Below are 18,694 nucleotides of genomic sequence, written 5' to 3'. Positions count from 1 at the left end.
AGTTCAAAGGTAGGCTAGTTGAAAACAAAATTTTAAAAGAGACGCACGAGTTATTGAGACATGGGTATGGTAATGCTAGATAGAACAATCTTTTTTTTAAATAATAGAAAAATGTATGTGTGTGTGCACGCACATGACACGCACGCTTTTGTGTGGCTTTCTATCAAAATGTAAAGTTTAATAATAGGACACAGTGTAATCAAAGTCATGGTGCAATTCACTAGGACCTTAAGTTTACATCAAAGTTTTTGAAATGGTTAGTTTCTACGACAATGTGGAAGCTTGTGGAGCATATTATTGTTCTATTAAGAAAATAATCTAGGTATTGATTATCTTAAGGAAGAGACTTCATGGATTTTGGTTTAGAAACTACAGTATAAGTCTTAGCAAAGTTCTTATCTTAAGGCTACAAATAACAAGACCTGATAGATAAATCACATGAATTGTATAAGTGGGAAAATAAGAGGACTCAATGTCTCAATTGGTTTTTCAACACCCATTCAAATTAAGGGATAAGAAGCTAGAAATATATCACTCATAGTATAGTTTACAAATATTTATTTCTTGTGTTGTCTTTCTCACAAAGGATGTGCAAGCTTGTCTTAGGAGCTAGGGTATCTTCCCACGTAGGGTAAAAAACTTAAAAAAATATTTGTTAGTCGTCTTAAATTACGTGTAAATGGAGAAATACTTGCAAGTCTCATCCCTTTCCTGTCAAACTTGACGAGCAAGGGTGACCGTCAAAAGGCAATGTCCTATAATCTAGGTAGTATAAATCACAGAAGGCAAAGTTAGAACCGAGGGTGTTTCCCCCATAAATTAATACTATTATCGGATAAACGAGAAGTGCCAAAATTGGTGTGATCGATATCATTGGCACGAAAATCTCCCTCAACTGTGGAAGGAGATGTGCTTTCTTCCTATCTCCTATAATGTAGGTAGGATAAACCACAAAAGGTAATGCAAGAACCTAGGTGAGAAAGGAGATGTAAAGTGGGTGGACAATGAGCCATAGCAACAACATAAATTGAAGTGCAAGTAAAAGCTCTCTAATAAAGCAATAGCACCAGGCAGCCAACCGAGTGAGCAATGAAAAGACCACGTTACCAACCGCGTGTGTGTGTGTGTGTGTGGGGGGGGGGGGTGTGTCTTTGCGTTGTAGATTGGCAAGGTGGCTCTTATGGCCTGCACTGCACGTATTTCCAAGAGCCCACAATCTACCTTGCTGACAGTCCTCTTTTGCCCCATCTGCTAGCCTTTTACAATGCCTTTTCACCCCTCTTTTACTCTTGACGGCGTGCAAAGGCAATATATATACATGGCTTGCACGCATCTGATCCTTGCTTCATTGTTGGAGACAAGCCCATAAATTAACCTTACCTTTAACCTTATACTATATGACTAGTATAATCTGTGTGTGTACATTGCTAGCTAGAGCTTGTACTGTGCAGGAAGCATAGAAGCCCTCAATCCATACCTTAGTCCTCCATAAATCATTATACTATAAGAGTAACAATTATGAATGAAATCTCCAAGCCTTCCGCCTCACCTTTCTCTCTATAAGTAATTGTATATTTGTAGATCGAAAGTGCAAGAGCAGTACCCCTCTGAGTATAATTGCAGTTCAGCAGCTAGCCTTCCTGATCAGAAATGGAGATCAGAAGCCACAAGATTAGATTAAGCATCTGCATTTCTGTAGGATTCTTTGGGATTCTAGCCGCTGTATTTGCCATTGCAGCAGAGGTTAAACACGTCCGGGTATAGGCCGCTTTGATTTAAAAAAACCTGCACTTCCTATTATTTCTTAGCACATACTTCGATTGGGTTGACGTGATAATTAACAGGGTTCTTAATTTTAATCACTGAATTAATTTGGGGCTTCTCTGGATGCTTTTAGGTTCACCAGGTGGTGGTTATAGGAGACGATTGTTTCTACCCGAGCAATCCTGCATGGGCTCTTGGCCTGCTTGCTGCCTCATCTCTGCTTGTTGGTCAAATAGTTGCAAATGCATGTGGGGGCTGTATCTGCTGTTGCAAGAACAATACCCTTCCTTCTTCAAGCACATCCAAGACAGTGGCCATTCTGTGCCTGGTGTTATCATGGTAAGCAATAATATTTGTAGTGAGATCAAATTACAATATTGGGGCAGCATCATGTTTCTTCTTCTTCTTTTTTTTCCCGGAAACAAGATCCTTCTATTAGTTAACAGAAAAACAGCCTCAAAAGGCTAGATACAAACCCGCCTCCATGTACGGAGCGAGGATCAAAGAACAAAAAAGTGGGGAAGGATGAACTTCTCCTCCAGATGGCTGCTTTATGAGGAGAAGGATATCTCATAGAGATAGGGGGCATCATAATATTAACTAACCAATATACTGGTGTTTCAAGTTCAAGTAATAAAATGTGGCTTATTATCATAATAATCTCCAAGCCAATGGTGATTAATTCAGATCTATGCCCGGTGAGCTCAAAATACATTAATATTGGGGCAGCATTAAATTAACTAACCAATAGTGACTGGTGCTTCAAGTTCAAGTAATAAAATATGGCCCTTATGATCATAATCTCTAACGCACTGGTTAATAATTCAGATCTAATACGCCTGGTGCTATCATGATACAATATATTGGGGCAGCATTAAATTAACTAAGCAATATACTCATGTTTCAAGCTCAAGTAACGAAATGTGGCTTATTACCATAATCTCTAAGGTAATAATAATTAATTCAGATCTAATTATCTTCAAGTTGAAGGAATTACATGTGGCTTACTGTAGCTTGAGATAATTGTCAAGCTGTTATGTGTGTCATATGCACACGATGACACCAAAAAGGGGGGGAATGTCATCATAGCAATACATATGTACATAGCAGCTCCAGATTCATCTCAATATGCTTAATATCAATAATCTCTAAAGTAATAATAATTAGTTGACCTATAATTGTCTGGTTGGGATGTGTCCACTGTCTGAAAATTGGCAAATATTTGGAAGGGTGGTACCCCCTTGTGATAGTTGGACTCAAAGTGGTAGCATATGCTTCTACCACGGGGGCGATTGTCACTCTGTTGGGCGCTACCCTATGTCTACACCAAATCATAAAGAGAGATGGGCTATGTAAATGTTTAAAAAAATTGTATCACTTTCATAATCTCTAAATTAATATAACTACATTATTTGAGAAGTAATCTTATAATCTAATTGCTGAATAATTATGCAGGATAACCTTTGCAAATGCCTTCTTTTTACTGCTAGAGGGAGCAGCACTAAATGGACAGCAGCAGTATGGGCAGGGGATGATACATAGTTGTTATATAATCAAGCCAGGGGTATTTGCAGCTGGGGCTGCCCTATCTCTTTTCACATGTGCTTTGGGCATCATATACTATCTAATGGCCACCTCTGGAGCTACAGCAAGCCAAGCCCTTGGCCAACCAGCTAATCCTACTGCTCACTTATCAACCATGTTTGGATATAATCCTGATTACATGATCAATAACTATGCTGCAACCACTTCTAATCTTCCTCCCATTGCTTATGTGGCTGGGTTAGAGCTCCCTAAACGCATCGTTAATCAGGGTTTGTGAGGCTGGATCACTTTGAAGCTTATGTAATTGGGGTCAGACTGCTGCAAGTGTCTCAAAGCACGGATTAACGAGTTAATGATGTGATTAGAGTGTGGTAAGAAGCCAAAGGTGGCACTTCTTCTTGATGGTTAAAACCTGAACGCCGACTATCATATCAATCGTTTTTTTTTTGGGGTGTGTGTGTGTGTGTGTGTGTGTGTTTCGCGAGTCAATGGTGAAAACTTTCTACCTTTACTGTGCAGTGTGAATTGTGATGCAAAACGGCGACATACGTATTTGTGTACGTATGGCCACACAGCGTCTTAACGTACGTTGCATGGCGTATATGTACGTTGCATGGCGCCTTCAGATTGACGTAGACGCACTTTGTACGCATGATTCCCGTGGACGCTCGTACGCGCGTACACGACACGAGCACACACATGTACATTGACAGTGTCGTATACGTACGTAGCGTGAAGCGTCCTTATTGACATGTGACAAGAGGTTTTGGGTCAACGCGAACTCATAGTCATCTTTTTTCCTTCCAAAAAGCTCGTGAAATGTCAGGTCCTTTTTCTACATCGCATGTGGAAGTAGTACCTTAGAAGCCTCGTGCAGTGTGACCTTTCCTTTCACACCACCCACCTACCTGCTCCACCAGCTTGTTGGTGGAGGAGCAGCAGAGCAGGTAGTGTGTCACCAACCCATAAACCCTCCAATTGCCTCCATTTCTATGTGAAGATATTGGAAAGGCACCCTACTATCTTTCCCCTTCAAAACCTCGGTGGAGCAGTAGGTGGTGGGATGAAGTTCATGGGAGAAGAAAGTGGTGGAGCAATAGGTGGTGGGGTGAAGTTCATGGGTGAAGAAAGTGGTACAAATGGCTCTTGTATATAACTACAGGTGGTGGCAGTGCTCACATAACCCAGTTCATAGTCTATTTTTTTCGGCTGAAATTTAGAAATCCCGGTTGGAATTTCACATTGCCTTTAATCTTAAGGGATGAAATTTTTACATTTTAGCGATAAATCCCAGCATTTGAACGATTTCTAGTGATTTTGAAGTCTAAATCTTAGTTAAGCCTATGCATTGCGTTTAATTTTAAGGGTTAAAAAAACATTTTTTTCGAGGAGTGGGTGTTGGGTGGGATGAAGTTCGTGGGAGAAGAAAGTGGTACAAATGGAAGATCTTAATATAACTATTCTATGTTCCCTAAAAAAAAAGTTCACCAAGCCATGAGCCCTTCAATTGCCTCCATTTGTATATGAAGATATTGGAAAGACACCCTATTGTCTTTCCCCTTCAAAACCTTTCCTTCCATTCTAAGGTCAAGTTTTTCTTTTTCTTCTCCTCTTTTGTTTGAAGTAGGATAAACCCCCTTGGAACTTGGAGGGTAGGATAACCTTCAAAGTATATGCGAGTTTAGTCCACCATCCTCTCTAAATGTATAAATAAATATAGAAATATGATATAGAGTTTCATTAAATTTTGTGTTTCATGAAGGCATCTCTAGAGAAAAAGATGAGTTCACTTGGTTCAAATTTTATCCTCAAAACACTTGGAGAAGGTTAAATACCTCAAAACTTTTATATGCTAATAAAAGTGAGAAAAAATTTCTTGTTTAGAAGTACCATTTCCTCTTCAAGCCATGGTGAAAAGGATTCATGTGAGGTTTGGTAAAAATAGCTACGCTAACAGTGCTCTAGAGTAGTCTATATTTTCTAATTTAGAAGTACTCTATTCACAAAGCAGGGGCACTCCTAGTAGATGACAAACATTACCCTTGTTTTCATTCAATGGGGACACTTCTATGGTAACTAGATGACAAACAACATCACCCTAAGGCTTCATCTTGAACCCAAGTAAAGTCATGGAGAGAGAGAGAGAGAGACAGAGATAGAGATAGAGACAGAGAGATGCATGGATATTCTAGCCTTTACTCAAAGGGATCTAGATTAAAGTAGAGAGTGGAGGATGTTGTAGATGGGGGGTTTACCCTCAAGTTTCAACCCCTTATCACTACAAGAGAATGGGTCTTTTTTTGTAAATATTGAGTATACTCCCAAAAAGTCTTCCTATTAGCCATAATAAAGCCCTTGCAATTTAATTAGCAAGTGTGTAGTATCATGGGTATTTTTGGAAATAAACCCATGGCATTAGGCACATCTATCATGGTATTAGCCATAGTTATCATATATATTAACTTGCTCTTATAATAGAATTACTTTATTTGAAGGATTGGGCTTTACTATTTAAGATCATTGCATTATGGTCTACCATAATTTTTTCCTTTGACACTAGATCATAAAACAATCAACTCAAGCTATACAATCTTTCATAACTTTAGAAATCTTGCATTAGAGAGCTAGCTCTAAGTGTTGCAATATATTTGTACATGAAAGATATGTACTTGTGATTTTTTGTTAGTGGAGGTGGTGAGGATTTAAAATTTTTAGTTTTTTGGTATCTACAATAGCCTTCTAAATTTTTTGTAAATTTTCCTCTCCCACCATTGTTAACATGGTTATGTGTACACAAATATCTTTGTTGTTAGGGTTTGTGGTCATTACCCACATGAACAACTTTGTTGAGGTGGGCTAGACAAGTCCTATGATGACCCATTAGAAAGGATCTACATTCCTCCCTTCCTTAAAATTAGTTTTTTACATCTGCCAATAATAGCCTTCTAAACTTTGTGCACATTTTTCTGTACCACTGTTAACATGGTTGTTATGGGCACACAAATACCTTTATTAGGGTTTGCAACCATTATCCACATGAGCAACTACTCTATTGAGGTGGGCTAGACAAGTCCTATGACCCATTGGAAATGTCCATTCCTCCCTCTTCTAGCTACCACCTAGAAGATCTAGCTCTAGATTAATGAGAGCTGTGGCAACACCACGAATCTACTTATGCCTACTCCTACTATTATCCTCCCTCTAACATTAGGGGGCATTTGAGCATAAAAAGGGCCCTATAAGAATCCCTAATTTTAAGGAATTAAGACTAATTTTGTTGTGGCATAAGGAGACACATCTCATAAGGAATTAAGACTAATTTTGTTGTGGCATAAGGAGACACATCTCATAAAGAAGTGTACTTTCTTGCTAAAAGTAGGGGATGTCTCTAGGCTCCCCCTCTAGGTTCTAGTTTCCCTCTCTAGGATTTTTGTATCTCTTTCTCTTTCCACATCATCATCTCGTCAATTAGTGGGGCTTAAAAATAGGAAAAATCCATTTACTTTCAATTCTACCCTTTCAATCTTATTTACTGTACTTTAATGTCGTATTTGAAATTCTCACCAAATTCCACATCAACCTCAAAAATCGTTTTCATTCATTCTCCCAACTTTCCATGCCTGCAATACGATTCTCTCTCTTTCTCCCATTCCTACAATATTTGAGCCATCTATGTTTGAGTCTCTCCCAAGCTCTCCTTTTCCATGTGAAGATGTTTTCTCTCTCTCTAGAGCTACCATCTTAGAGTTACATTTCATCCATACATATTCATAGATCCCAAATTCTTGTTGTAATGGCACTCAAAGAAGTAACAAACACCTCAGATAATCCATCACGAGTGAGGAAGACAAGCAAGAAGGAAGACAACAAGGTCAGAGTAATGTGGATCTTTGGGTTGATGGATATTTATATCCTAATGATCCTTCTTCGAGCTGCTCTCCACCTTTCATAGATCTACCATCATTCATTCAATTTGTTGTGGAGAAGGTGAGAATGGGCTACTTGGGTACTGTACATGCTTAAGCATGAGTGATGCATGGAGGATTCAATTCCTCCACTCACAAATACATAGCTTACAAAGCGTTTCAAATAGCCTGAAGAACAAGCTCTTCAAAATGCACAGAACAATATTTTGGAGCTACAAAAACAAGGCAAATAGAAAGAGGACTGCATAATAAAAGTGCAAGATACAATCTCTCGCACCCTTATAGGAGCAAGAGAACGAAAGAGGATGATGAATAACATTCAAAGACTAGCAGTTGGTGGTGGGGGTGGTCAAAAAGCGACCCAAGAGCAGCGAGCACAAAGCAATGAGTAGAGCTCAAGTTCTTGTGAATGTGAGTAGGTACGGGCATGGTATGATGTTAAACGAGCATGCAATGTTAAAGAGAAGAGTGGAACCACAATGCAATTCTGTAGCAATCAAACAAAGAAGACATGAAATGTTCTAAAATGACCATTGCAATAATTTTTTTTTCGAACCAATGGTGTAGATACAAAAAATCACTATTAAACCCATATTGCTTGGCTCGCTAAAAAGATGTTGAATCTATAGTATTCACAATGTTGGAGAGCCATTAGCAAACAAAAGACAATAGACAGGAAAATTTATAAAATAACCAAAACATTTCCAAAACAATCACTAATAAACTCGTACTACGGTTCAACTGGTATGACTCCCATACATATTTCAACTAAAGTGGGTCGCAGGTTCCTAAAGCTGTTGAGGATGACTTCTAATAGACTTAGTTAGCATGTCTTTTACAATTCTCTCAGAAATACAAACTTGATGAATATGCATTTTGTTATTCACATCCTGTCCAAGAATCATTAAGAACACAAAGTATATGTGCTTGCATGCAAGATATGGTCTTTTCTTGGAACACCATATTAGTGAATTTGGGAATTTCCCAATTCCCATTTTTGAATACTTAAAAAAGGGGACATGGATAACATGTTTGTAAGTTTCTCAAAACCCTATCATATGACCTATCGTTGGAAAGCGCTTGAAAAATGGAATCTAAAGAGCTATAAAGCGCTCATTTTGGATTAGTGGTGTTCAAGTTATGGTTAATCCAAACTTTTGACCACGTGTCCCAAACTTGTAGGAAATTCCCATATTCCCCAATATGGTATTTTGGCCACTCTATCTCTGAACTCCACACATGAACACATTGGATTCTTCTGAATAGTGACCTCTATTAGAGGTGTGTCTTGGCTCCCATTGGTCAATGGATTAATACTAAATGTTTCCTTTACCCCTTCTATATGTATATGGCTGCCTACAACTTCTGCATGCATATCTAAGGCCGCAGTGATTTGACCAAATGCAGCCTTTGAAATTCCTCGTCGATATGGAAATTGTTTCACCTCCTTGTTTGTCTCACTAGTGCCTTTTGCAAGCTCCTTTTCTAGAAAAAACTCAAGAGGAATACCAATGTCATATCCTACTCTAATAAGCTTGCAGGCTTCTTTCACTTGTAACTTGGTACCTTTAGCAATGGGCCAAACACAAGGGACATCCTCTGGTGGATGTAATATTGTCTTTGTAATTTTTCAAGTGTGCCTAACATCTGTATTACAAAAATAGCAATACTTCTCCTTTTTCCAAGAGGATAGTACTCCAAAAACAAGGATTGACATCACCCCCTCGCAACTTTGAGCTACACTTTTTCCTCGATGCCCAGTGGTTGCACTCAACTCGATTCAGTGTTGGTATCCTCCGCAAGGCCCATTTTGTATCATGCACATCACTTTCAAGGCTCTCCAAAACTTTGCATTGCTCATCGACCTCTATTGCAGGCTCTAACCTCTCTCTTGTCACATAGTTAAACTCAGGCCTATGGCTAGAGTTTCCAAAGTTTTCTTCTGTCGAGTCGTGTAGTGACCTTTTGGCTCGAATAGTTTTATTCTCACCCTTGAATTTTACCCTATTTGAAAACATAGGGGTCCCCGCCACTGCATCATCCACTGCTCGTGAGGTAGCTACTGGGGATGGACTTGCTTTTTGTCGAGAAAGAGCTCTCTCAACCAAAAGCTCCAATGTAGGCCCAGAACCTATGTATTTTCCTTCCAAGAAAGCCAATTGTCTGGCACATTGGAAGTAAGCATTGATTAGATCTGTCACACAAGCATCATAAAGACTGATCTTTTGCCTATACCCCTCCCTTGCCAACCAGCTTGCATGCTTGGTCTCCGACATATTTGTCCTTGGGACAAGAGCATTGACAATAGGCTCTCCATCCTACAAGAGAGTGGTAGAAATTGATTAAAAACAATGCAGTGCACATAATAGGAGGCACATAATAATACAATGAATAATCTCTTACAAACATTACCTTTAAAATGAAATGACCCCATCGACTAACCCTATAGTGCCACCAACTCAACCAGCTAACAGGCTTAGGGATGTTTCTATCAGCTGCCTTGCCAGTTGCCCACCATGCTCGTATCCTGCGAAATTGCTGAAGGGCACTTTCTTTGTTTGGGGAAGTCCTCCACTTCTCACACATCTCCTTGTGCTTTTCTTGATGTCGGCTATAGATGTACCTCTGCGTGTGGACACGAAGGTTGTCTTCCCAATGCCATAAACATGACCTTTCCCTTTCAATCATCTCCTTGCCGTTGTTGAAGACACGTCTCACTGCATTCCAGTTAGCGCCAGCCTCATCCGCCACATAAACCCAAAAAAATTTGCTACCTTCCCTGTGTGCTCCACCATTACCAAATTCATGTTTTCCCAAAACATGACTTGAGCATCCTCATCCTCTTCTCTAAATTCACAAGTTGCTATTGTCAATAGCTCACCAATCCTGCATGCCGCAAATGGAAAGAGAGTTATATTAAAGACACAAAACAAGCAATGCTCTCTACTGCTTGTAACTTACATGTGGTCATAAACATGTGCTCCCATTGTATGCCATCCAGTATCCACTCGATGCACATGATCAAAGCAGACCCATGCTTGAAGAAGATCCCCATTACCATCCTTGTCCATTCGCCGAACAATGTCAATCCCAGAACCAGGTCCAGTAGTAGACATCTTAAAGATAAAGCAACGCTCAGTAGCAATGGTGGCTTGCAATGGAAATCGAGAACCATGGAAGAACTCAAAATGGCATGTTCTTTTTAGATTGAGAATGGCTTCATATCCTTCACCCAAAGGCCGTGTTGTTTTTCATGTTTGCATTACCATTTGCTTCACCCTGCATTCATAAAGCATACTTAGTGTATTAAAGATGATAATTGCATACTATTCTTTGCTAAATTGCACTTCCTACGTACTTTTTGACATTTATCAAACTTTGCAACTCTTGCGACATCTCTTGCAGCTCCCTCTCTGTCATGAATTCTCCGTGTGCCTTATCATCATTAGTGAACGCTCTTAGAACCACCTCCCTTGCCACAATCATTTGTACCTTTCTGGGTCCAGCGTTGTGGTCGATGCCCACTGCACGTAATACAAAGGCCTTGATATTTCGTATCGATGCTCGGCACATTCCCTTGGAAACCATGTGTGTATGTTTGCCATAATTGGCATAAAATAATAGACACAAGCAGGACATTCTTTAAGACACATTGGCACATGCTTGCAGAAAAAACACTCAAGGTTCCCGAAGCTCCCAATTGCTAAATTCCCATATTTTGGAGATTTTATCAACTGCCCATTCCAGTGGAGTTTGTTTGGTTGATTCATACATGTCCTAAAGGAGCAGTGCTCATTCATGCACTGGAAGGTTCCCCCACAGAAGCTCTTCCTAAGAACAAAAGTTTTATTACGTACTGAACTCTGGGTACACCTTGGGAAGCTCTTTTACCTTGCCTTTGTAATCACAATCATGGATTAAAGTGTGCAAGACATCAGTGTGGGAGGTAACATGCGGATTATTTGAAAGCAAGAGACCGCACTATCAAACTGAACATCTTCCTCTCCCAAATGTTGAAAGCACTTTTCCACAGGCGAGACCTCTACCTCCTCTTGCAATGACCCATGTGCCTGGACATTGATTTCTTCTATCTCTTCAGTGTCCAAGTCACTGCAAAGCACAATGCTCTCTAATTCAATGCACAATGCAAAACAAAAAATGTCAAAGTCAAAGTTAATGCCACTTGCATTGGAGTACTCTTTCGAGAACCGGGAGGAAATATAGTTGAGGGGCCTTATTCTGGGGTCTCAAAATAATTCTCTGATTTGGCAATATATACAGAGGACAATGAATGCTCCAGGATAAAATATGCCTCATCTCCAATCCCTGCATACAAGTGCAAAGGACAAATGGACTCATACTCTCCTCCAATTTCAAGTAAGGCCTCCACATTTATCCCACCAATAGTTCCAAGCTTCCCCCGGATCATGTTGATTGACACAAGACATTTGCCATTCGAAAAGGGGACTCGGATGCATGCACCCATTGTAGAATGGAGGAAAACACAAGCCTCCCTGCATAATGCAATCACAACAAGAATTAAGGAATTTACATTGAATATTAGCCAAAAATATTTTGATACTAGATGTTCTTGCTCTAATCAATAGCATACACCAGCCATAATACAATTTTACCAGGCTCATTGTAAGACTATGGGTAGAAGCAAATAAAAATATTTATTGCAAAAACAGTCATAATGAAGGGTATCAAAAAGAGTACATGTTGTATATATGTATATACGTTTGTGTGTGTGTGTGTATGTATACACACACACACACACACACACACACACACACACATATTTGCTTTGTGTTAGTTCTTGCGCTTTTTCATAATCTCCTGTTAGATTTCAAAAACTCTACCAGTTGGATGCCATAGCATAACTGTGCTAGCTAGATTTAAAAAAATCAAAAAAATATTGACCAAACCCTTAAATTTTAGTGTTAAAATTCATTAGTGTTAGGATAAAAAAATTTGTCCAGTGCCTAACTTAGGGTTTTTTGTAGTCGGCTACTTCTTATGAAGCAATTACTTAAGGCTTTTAGTAGTTAGCGCACAGAAGTATCTTCCCTCGAACACACACGCAGAGAAGCGATCATGAAGCATCATACGTCTCCCCAGCAAAGAAATGCTGATCTCATGCGCAGGGCCCTCTCCCCACTCCAATCTTTCTCCCCAACAAAGAGACACAGAAAGGTATTATCCATAGGCCCCCCTTGGATCCCCTCGGCAGAAATTTAGAGAGAGTAGTGTAAGAACATGCTATCTATATGGTGCTGTCTCAAACACATTGCATAGACTGTCTCTCTTACTACTGCCTATATTATGCATAGACTTTGTGTATACAAGAAGCTCAAAAAACTCACATTTGATGTCTTCTTGGTTGAGAAACGGCTCACACAGTCGAGAGAGGAGACCAGCAAACATGTGCATCTAAAGAACAATAGCACAAAAAGAAAAAAATTTATCCTTAAAAAAGTGTTGGATTGCGAAATATCACTTCTAAAGTTTATTAGTACTCAATATTGATTGCCTTGAGATTTGGGCTACCGAATCTTTATATATTTTCCCACAAATTTGAATGCCTTGAATTGAACACCTGAAAAGGGCTCCGTAAATATTTTCCAATGAAGATTTTTTTTAAAATATTCAATACGGCATTGAATGCCTTGGAATTTGGGCCAAAGCACTCCATATGGTAATCTCAAAGATATTTTGTTCGTTAATGAGTTGGCCGTTTTGTTGGATAGTGAATGTGCCGCCTTTGTTTGATGATTGTGTTACAATACTGAATTTAATCTCTTTCGTGAATGTGCCACCTTTTTTTGAAGTTTGTGTCGTAGTACTGAATTTGTTAAAATAATCAATTAATTATACAATACGAGTAGAATACTATTTAAAGATTTGTTCTTGTATTTTTGCATGGCTATTTGGTTTTCAAATGAGTTCGAGTCATTTCACTAGAGCATCTTGCTTGAAAGGTTCTTGTTGTGCAAAAATGGATGAGTTGCCTCTTGCTAAGCGGAAAAAGAATGTGCAGGTTGGCCCAGGTGAGAGCTCATCGAGACACACAAGGAGGCAAGCTGATTTTTCCAGCACTTTGGAGCTGGCCGCCTCCTCAAACCCTACTACGGAGCAGGCGATACATATCATAGATGACACTAACCTGGAGGTGGATATGGATAGGCAGCATCTACATAGTGATGAAAGAAATGAGGAGGATGGACAAAATGTAGTGGAGGCAATTGAGGAAAATAAAGGTGATCAAAATGAGGGTGAGAATACTCAAGGTGGTGATAATGAGGACGAAGGTGAGAATACTGAGGATACTGGGAGAGAGATAGAGGGGGAAGAGAACACACATCCACTAGAGGATCAAGAAGAAACAGTTGTCACAACCCAAACTGAAGGAAGAAAGCAGAAAAAAAATAAGGTTGATATTTTTGGGAAGATTCTTGAGACATCGACTCCACAAGCCTTCTTAGATAGGATAGGAGTCAAATTTAGGTCTCCACCTCCACATGTTCCTCTCTGTAGGATGATCCAGACGGAGGCAATCCGAAAGGTTTCTCCCTCAACAGATAAGTCTCTTACTCAAAGCTTCAAAAAACTAGGTGGATACATTGAGAGCATGGGAGCTTTCACAGTATCAATTATGGACTTGGAAGGGGAGGAGACACCATTGACACAAGAGAGGGAGGAATCTTGGGATGAGCATTGGAGGACTGTGAATCAACAATTTGAGGAATCTCTTGCACTTGACCCCGATTGGGGTCCGTACTTGAGCCGAAAAATGGTGCATATTCTTGATGGTAATAATCGGCACAATGCTTGGATGGACTGCATTTCTACAGGTGAGTTCTCATTGGGATGTTATAGTTTCTTATGCTTCTTTGTCCTTCCTAATTTTGTGTTTTATTACAGGGTTTCAAGGGGATTTGTCCATGCATTGGTGTTCTCTATAAATTTTATGTGTTCGAGCAGAGGGATGTGGGTGAGCTTATGTTTTCATTGTCCAGGTTGAACAAGTAAGTTAATTTGTTATCAGAGTCTCCTTCTATGTCAAGTAAGTTGTTTGTACTCAAGAATATTAACATATTTTTTCTTTGTTTTGTAGGACGCATGATTATGCATTTGTGCCAACCACATTTGGTGATCGTCTATTTCAACTAAGAAGATTAGGAGAGTCCGACCTAACAACTCTCATGGCACATTTGGACAATGAGGACAAGCTGTGGGTTGAGAGAGAGATGCAAAGTGCATCTGCTGCCAGAGGAAGGCCCAGTTGGCTTCATTTGCCAATACAGATTATGACTTGGCTCTTGTTCAAGGACGAGATGGAGCAAAAAATTGATGAGGCATCAAATGGACCACTTGTCGAGTCTACTAGGGAGAATGTGACTCGAAAGATAGAAGTTCTCTACAGAGGAAAAACATCAAAATATGCAAGGATTGCTGATCCCTCCAACGGTGAGGCCTTTTGGTGTGCAGTGCTCTCCCTCCCATGGCATGCATCAACCAATCATGTGGCCACAGAGGAAAAGCTCAATATGATAGGTTCTGCATGCATCAGAGACATAGATAAGGCTCACATTTTCAAGCTATTGGACAACTCTGAGGCTGCAGTAGTGCGATCACTTGAGGGTATGCCAAATGATAAGACAAAGGTTAGGGAATGGCTGCACATGTACTCCTACTGGCTTCAGATCACGGAGCTGGGTTTGAGAATCCAAAATGATATTAAAAATGCCGATCGAGTCAGGTTGCCAAGTGAGAGCCGATTCACCTCTTTTGTTGTTCTATGTAGAAGAAAGTACTTCAAAAGGGCTTTCAAAGCGCATGAAGGAAGCATAAAATTTAGCCATGATATTGACCATCAACCAGGCCTACAAAGTGCCGCACGGCGAGTCGTTTACAGGTTTTCCTACAACATAACCTAGATATTCCTTGTTAAAAAACATGCATACTTCTTTCTGTGTGTTGTTTTATCATTTGGGCTTTGGCTTGCAGATGGTTGCTTTCTGAAATTGGGTTTGGCATTTATCATAGAGGTGTACACCTATTGGGAAGAAGATGGGGCAAATGATTACTACCCAGGTATCGGTGTTGTTCTCTTTGGGGTTGTCCTTTGTGCAAATCTTCTTTGTCCCATTTAAGGTGAAAATGCATGAACAACCAATGTGTCTTTGCTTGTAGGTCACTTGCTAATATTGGCTGTTTTTGTTCGCTCAACATCTCCTACTACCAGGGATTTCACTGACGTAAACGAAAACATGTGAACATGTTAATAACACAAAAAATCTTGTGATCACATGTTATATTCACAAAGCTTTCACAAGGGCCTAAAAAAATTATCTTTGTCAGGCATAAAAAATCTTCTTAGGTGGCCACTGTCCTGCAATTATGTGAAGATGGTAACATGAGAACATGTGAATAGCTTATTCCCATGTGTAGCCAAGCTTTTAAGGGGTTCCCAAATGGCAAGTGACCTGTTATTTTGTGAACGGTAACATGAGAACATGTGAATAACTTGTTCACATGTGTTATTATCACAAAAAATCTTGTGATCACGTGAATATTAAATCCCTGCCTACTACAAGCTTTGTGATGCATGGGGATCAGCTAAGGGATTTGGCACTAGGTGATGATCTTGATGTAGGGCAAGATCTTATCTTTGACATGTATGTATGCATTCAAATCAAGATAGAATTTAAAATGATTTTCGGTGATCTTTATGGCATATGATTAATGGTTTGTGTGAGTTTTCAAGAGTGCCATCGGAGGATCTGGTGAAGAGAAAGGGTAGACCATGGCGGGGCAGTTGTCAGAGAGGTCAACGGCTTAGCAAATACATCGTCTCCGTCTTCAGTCGTCCTGGGACACGATTTTGGATTTGTTTGCTGGCACTGGAACTCTTGGGCTAGTGGCAACATTTATGGATCGCAATGTCATAATGTTAGACAAGGATGAGCGGATCTATGATCACCTGTTAGAACCATACTCAGCAAAGGTATGCATGTTGAAAAGATAAATATGTTAGTAGAGAATAATTTTGGATTGATAAAGCTTATTTTCTTTTCTTTGTGTCTCTTGCAGTTATGAGGATCACATGTCTACATCAGAATGCCATTAGAGATAGTCTTTTTTTTAATTGAGACAATCATTTTTTGGGACTATTGGAAGTAATGTTTTGATGGATGTTATGCTTGTGAATGTTTTTTACAATAGCATGTAGCTGATTGTTGGACAATTTTTATTTGGATTATAAAAATTTTAAATCCTATGGTTATGGTTTCTAAAGAGTATTATATTGTTGTGTCAATGGTATGGCTAATTAAAATTGGTGTGCATTTTAATGGCTTGATTTCTATGCTCTCTCGTCGCTGTGGTTTCCATGTGGTTGCAACAATAGTTTGTTTCTATTAGTAGCTCAATGACCAATCCAAGTAGTATGAGTTTTGTAGTGATTTTTTATATCCGCACCATTTATTTGAAAATGCTTTATTTGCAATAGTCATTTTTAAACTTTTTTAGTCTTCTTTGTTTTGTTCATTATAGAGTTGCCCTATGGTTTCACTCTTCTCTTTAACATTACATGCTCCCTTAACATCATACCATGCCCCTACTTGCTCACTTTCACAAGGACTTTATTTCAACTCACTGCTCTATGCTCACTGCTCTTGGCTCGCTAAATAGACGCACCCGTGGGTGGTTCTCGCAAAGTGAAGAATCCATGCAGCACGATTTGTTTTCTTTTCATCTTTTATTGATGTTTCTTTCTTTTTTATATAATATTGGTAATGTAAGTAATCATCGTTTCTTTCTTACAGTAGGAACTTTCTTAAAGAAGCATGTGGGGATAATGTTCCTCAAGACATTGGAGATATTTTACATAGTTGTGTCAGGAAATGTGATATTATTTTTATAGTTCGAGACCCACGCTACAAGAAGGTGCGTCTGATATAATGCACAAAATACAAGATCTACTTGCTTTCCAATCTGTTCTCTTCTTCTTTATCCCCTTTAGGCATTTCTCCTCTATAACGTAGAAACTTCTACGACTATAACCCTTGAGTGTTTTGACATTTACTGGGCCGGCACCTAGGGCATAGCTAGCATAGCAAAGGAAGTATCCGGTTCTAGAAGGCCGAAGTCCAGGACTATATTGAAAAATCCAAATGGCAGCACATTTCTCTATGAGCATGACCTTATGTGAATTGTAAGAGACAAATGCATAACCTGTATATCTAGATAGTGCCTTGAATGCTAGTAAGGGAATTTCGACATCCTTAGGATACTTGTTGTGATAGACAATAAAAATTTCCTTGTCATCAATAGAAGAGATGTAGTGTGTGCAAGAGTGGAATCTTGCCCCACTCCTACATGAGTAGCTCCACCACATCCAAGGAAGCCGTGTGCATCATCAGGCTCTATCTGCATTGACAAAAAAGGCTTTACAACATGAACTCTTGGAAACATAAAAAGATAACATAAAATCTGCTAAGCCATCATTAAGCTCAATCTACATTTATATATGGGATTGATTAACCTTTGGTTCTCATCCTCTTCCAACTTGGCTGCATCCCAAAGGTTTATGGATCCTTCTTCATTTTCTTGATCAAGCTGAGGCAAAGGCCCTTGACCAAACTCTGTAAGCCCCATCTCCTTTTGAAAGACTCTAAAACTCCTCTTCACTACTAGGAATAGAAGCTTCTCTCTCTTTAGCTTTGTCAAAGCATAAAGACATGGCCTTAGGAGCTTCTATGAAGTTCTCGGTAACCTCTGTGTCCAAAGCCAACAAATCCTCTTTATATTCATTCTCTACATCAAGTAGCCCTCAAGCAGCTTCACAACCATCTTCTATAACTGCCAGGTAGTAATATTCCCTAAAATTACAGAGCTTTTGAATATGGAAAGAAGCAAATAACTCTTACCATTTATAAGGAAAGAGGGAAGCCCAGGGATGACACAATTTGACTTTATGTGCTCTCCCTGCATATAGAGCCCTCTCCCTGCATAGAACAACCCTCATCAATGATTGTAGATGCCTTCATCAGAGTTGCATAGAACACTATGCTTGGAATGCAGTCATCATCAAATAAAAGGTCCATGACCTCTTTGTCTACAGACTCACTTTTTAAAAGAAAAGGCTCTTATGGAGCATTCTCACTCTGCTCCTAAGTATAATCATCCTTGTCAGTGAGAAATAGATAAGCTACAAATCCAAAGTGCAACTCCAGTAATTTTCCCTTCATGAAACCACATTCACCTCCCATGGTGCGATAAAGTGTATCGTGCTTTGTCGGGATTCCTTTATCGCACCGTGGAAGGGAAATTTTTTTTGTCTATATAGGTAGCTTTACCCTTTGAAAGTTACCTTCCATGGTGCGATAATGAAGTTTGTTCTCTCTCCGAACAAGATTATCGCACTATGGAAGGGAATTTTTTTTTGTCTATAT

General features: G+C 39.4%; 1 protein-coding gene across 1 annotated transcript; it reads left to right on the top strand.

Annotated features, from left to right (window-relative positions):
* The first annotated feature begins 1,346 nt into the window (after window positions 1-1,346).
* LOC147629938 (protein VASCULATURE COMPLEXITY AND CONNECTIVITY-like) lies at window positions 1,347-3,771 on the top strand. The gene is made up of 3 exons (XM_086811469.1): window positions 1,347-1,758; window positions 1,898-2,103; window positions 3,220-3,771. The coding sequence occupies exons 1-3, from the start codon at window positions 1,651-1,653 to the stop codon at window positions 3,584-3,586; spliced, it is 681 nt and encodes a 226-aa protein (XP_086667595.1). The 5' UTR covers window positions 1,347-1,650; the 3' UTR covers window positions 3,587-3,771.
* The last annotated feature ends 14,923 nt before the right edge of the window (window positions 3,772-18,694 follow it).

Source organism: Cibotium barometz, chromosome 17 (genome assembly GCF_041138505.1).
Source record: "Cibotium barometz isolate CiBa-2024 chromosome 17, ASM4113850v1, whole genome shotgun sequence".
Lineage (NCBI taxonomy): Eukaryota > Viridiplantae > Streptophyta > Polypodiopsida > Cyatheales > Cibotiaceae > Cibotium > Cibotium barometz.
Note: the sequence above shows the minus strand (reverse complement) of the source record. Positions and strands in the feature narration are given on the sequence as shown.

Excerpts from the sequence above, each read along its gene's own strand:
- LOC147629938 (XM_086811469.1), top strand. The coding sequence starts at position 1,651 with ATGGAGATCAGAAGCCACAAGATTAGATTAAGCATCTGCATTTCTGTA. Across the intron at positions 1,759-1,897 it reads CAGAGGTTAAACACGTCCGG|GTTCACCAGGTGGTGGTTAT; the intron begins GTATAGGCCGCT and ends GGATGCTTTTAG. Across the intron at positions 2,104-3,219 it reads CTGTGCCTGGTGTTATCATG|GATAACCTTTGCAAATGCCT; the intron begins GTAAGCAATAAT and ends ATAATTATGCAG.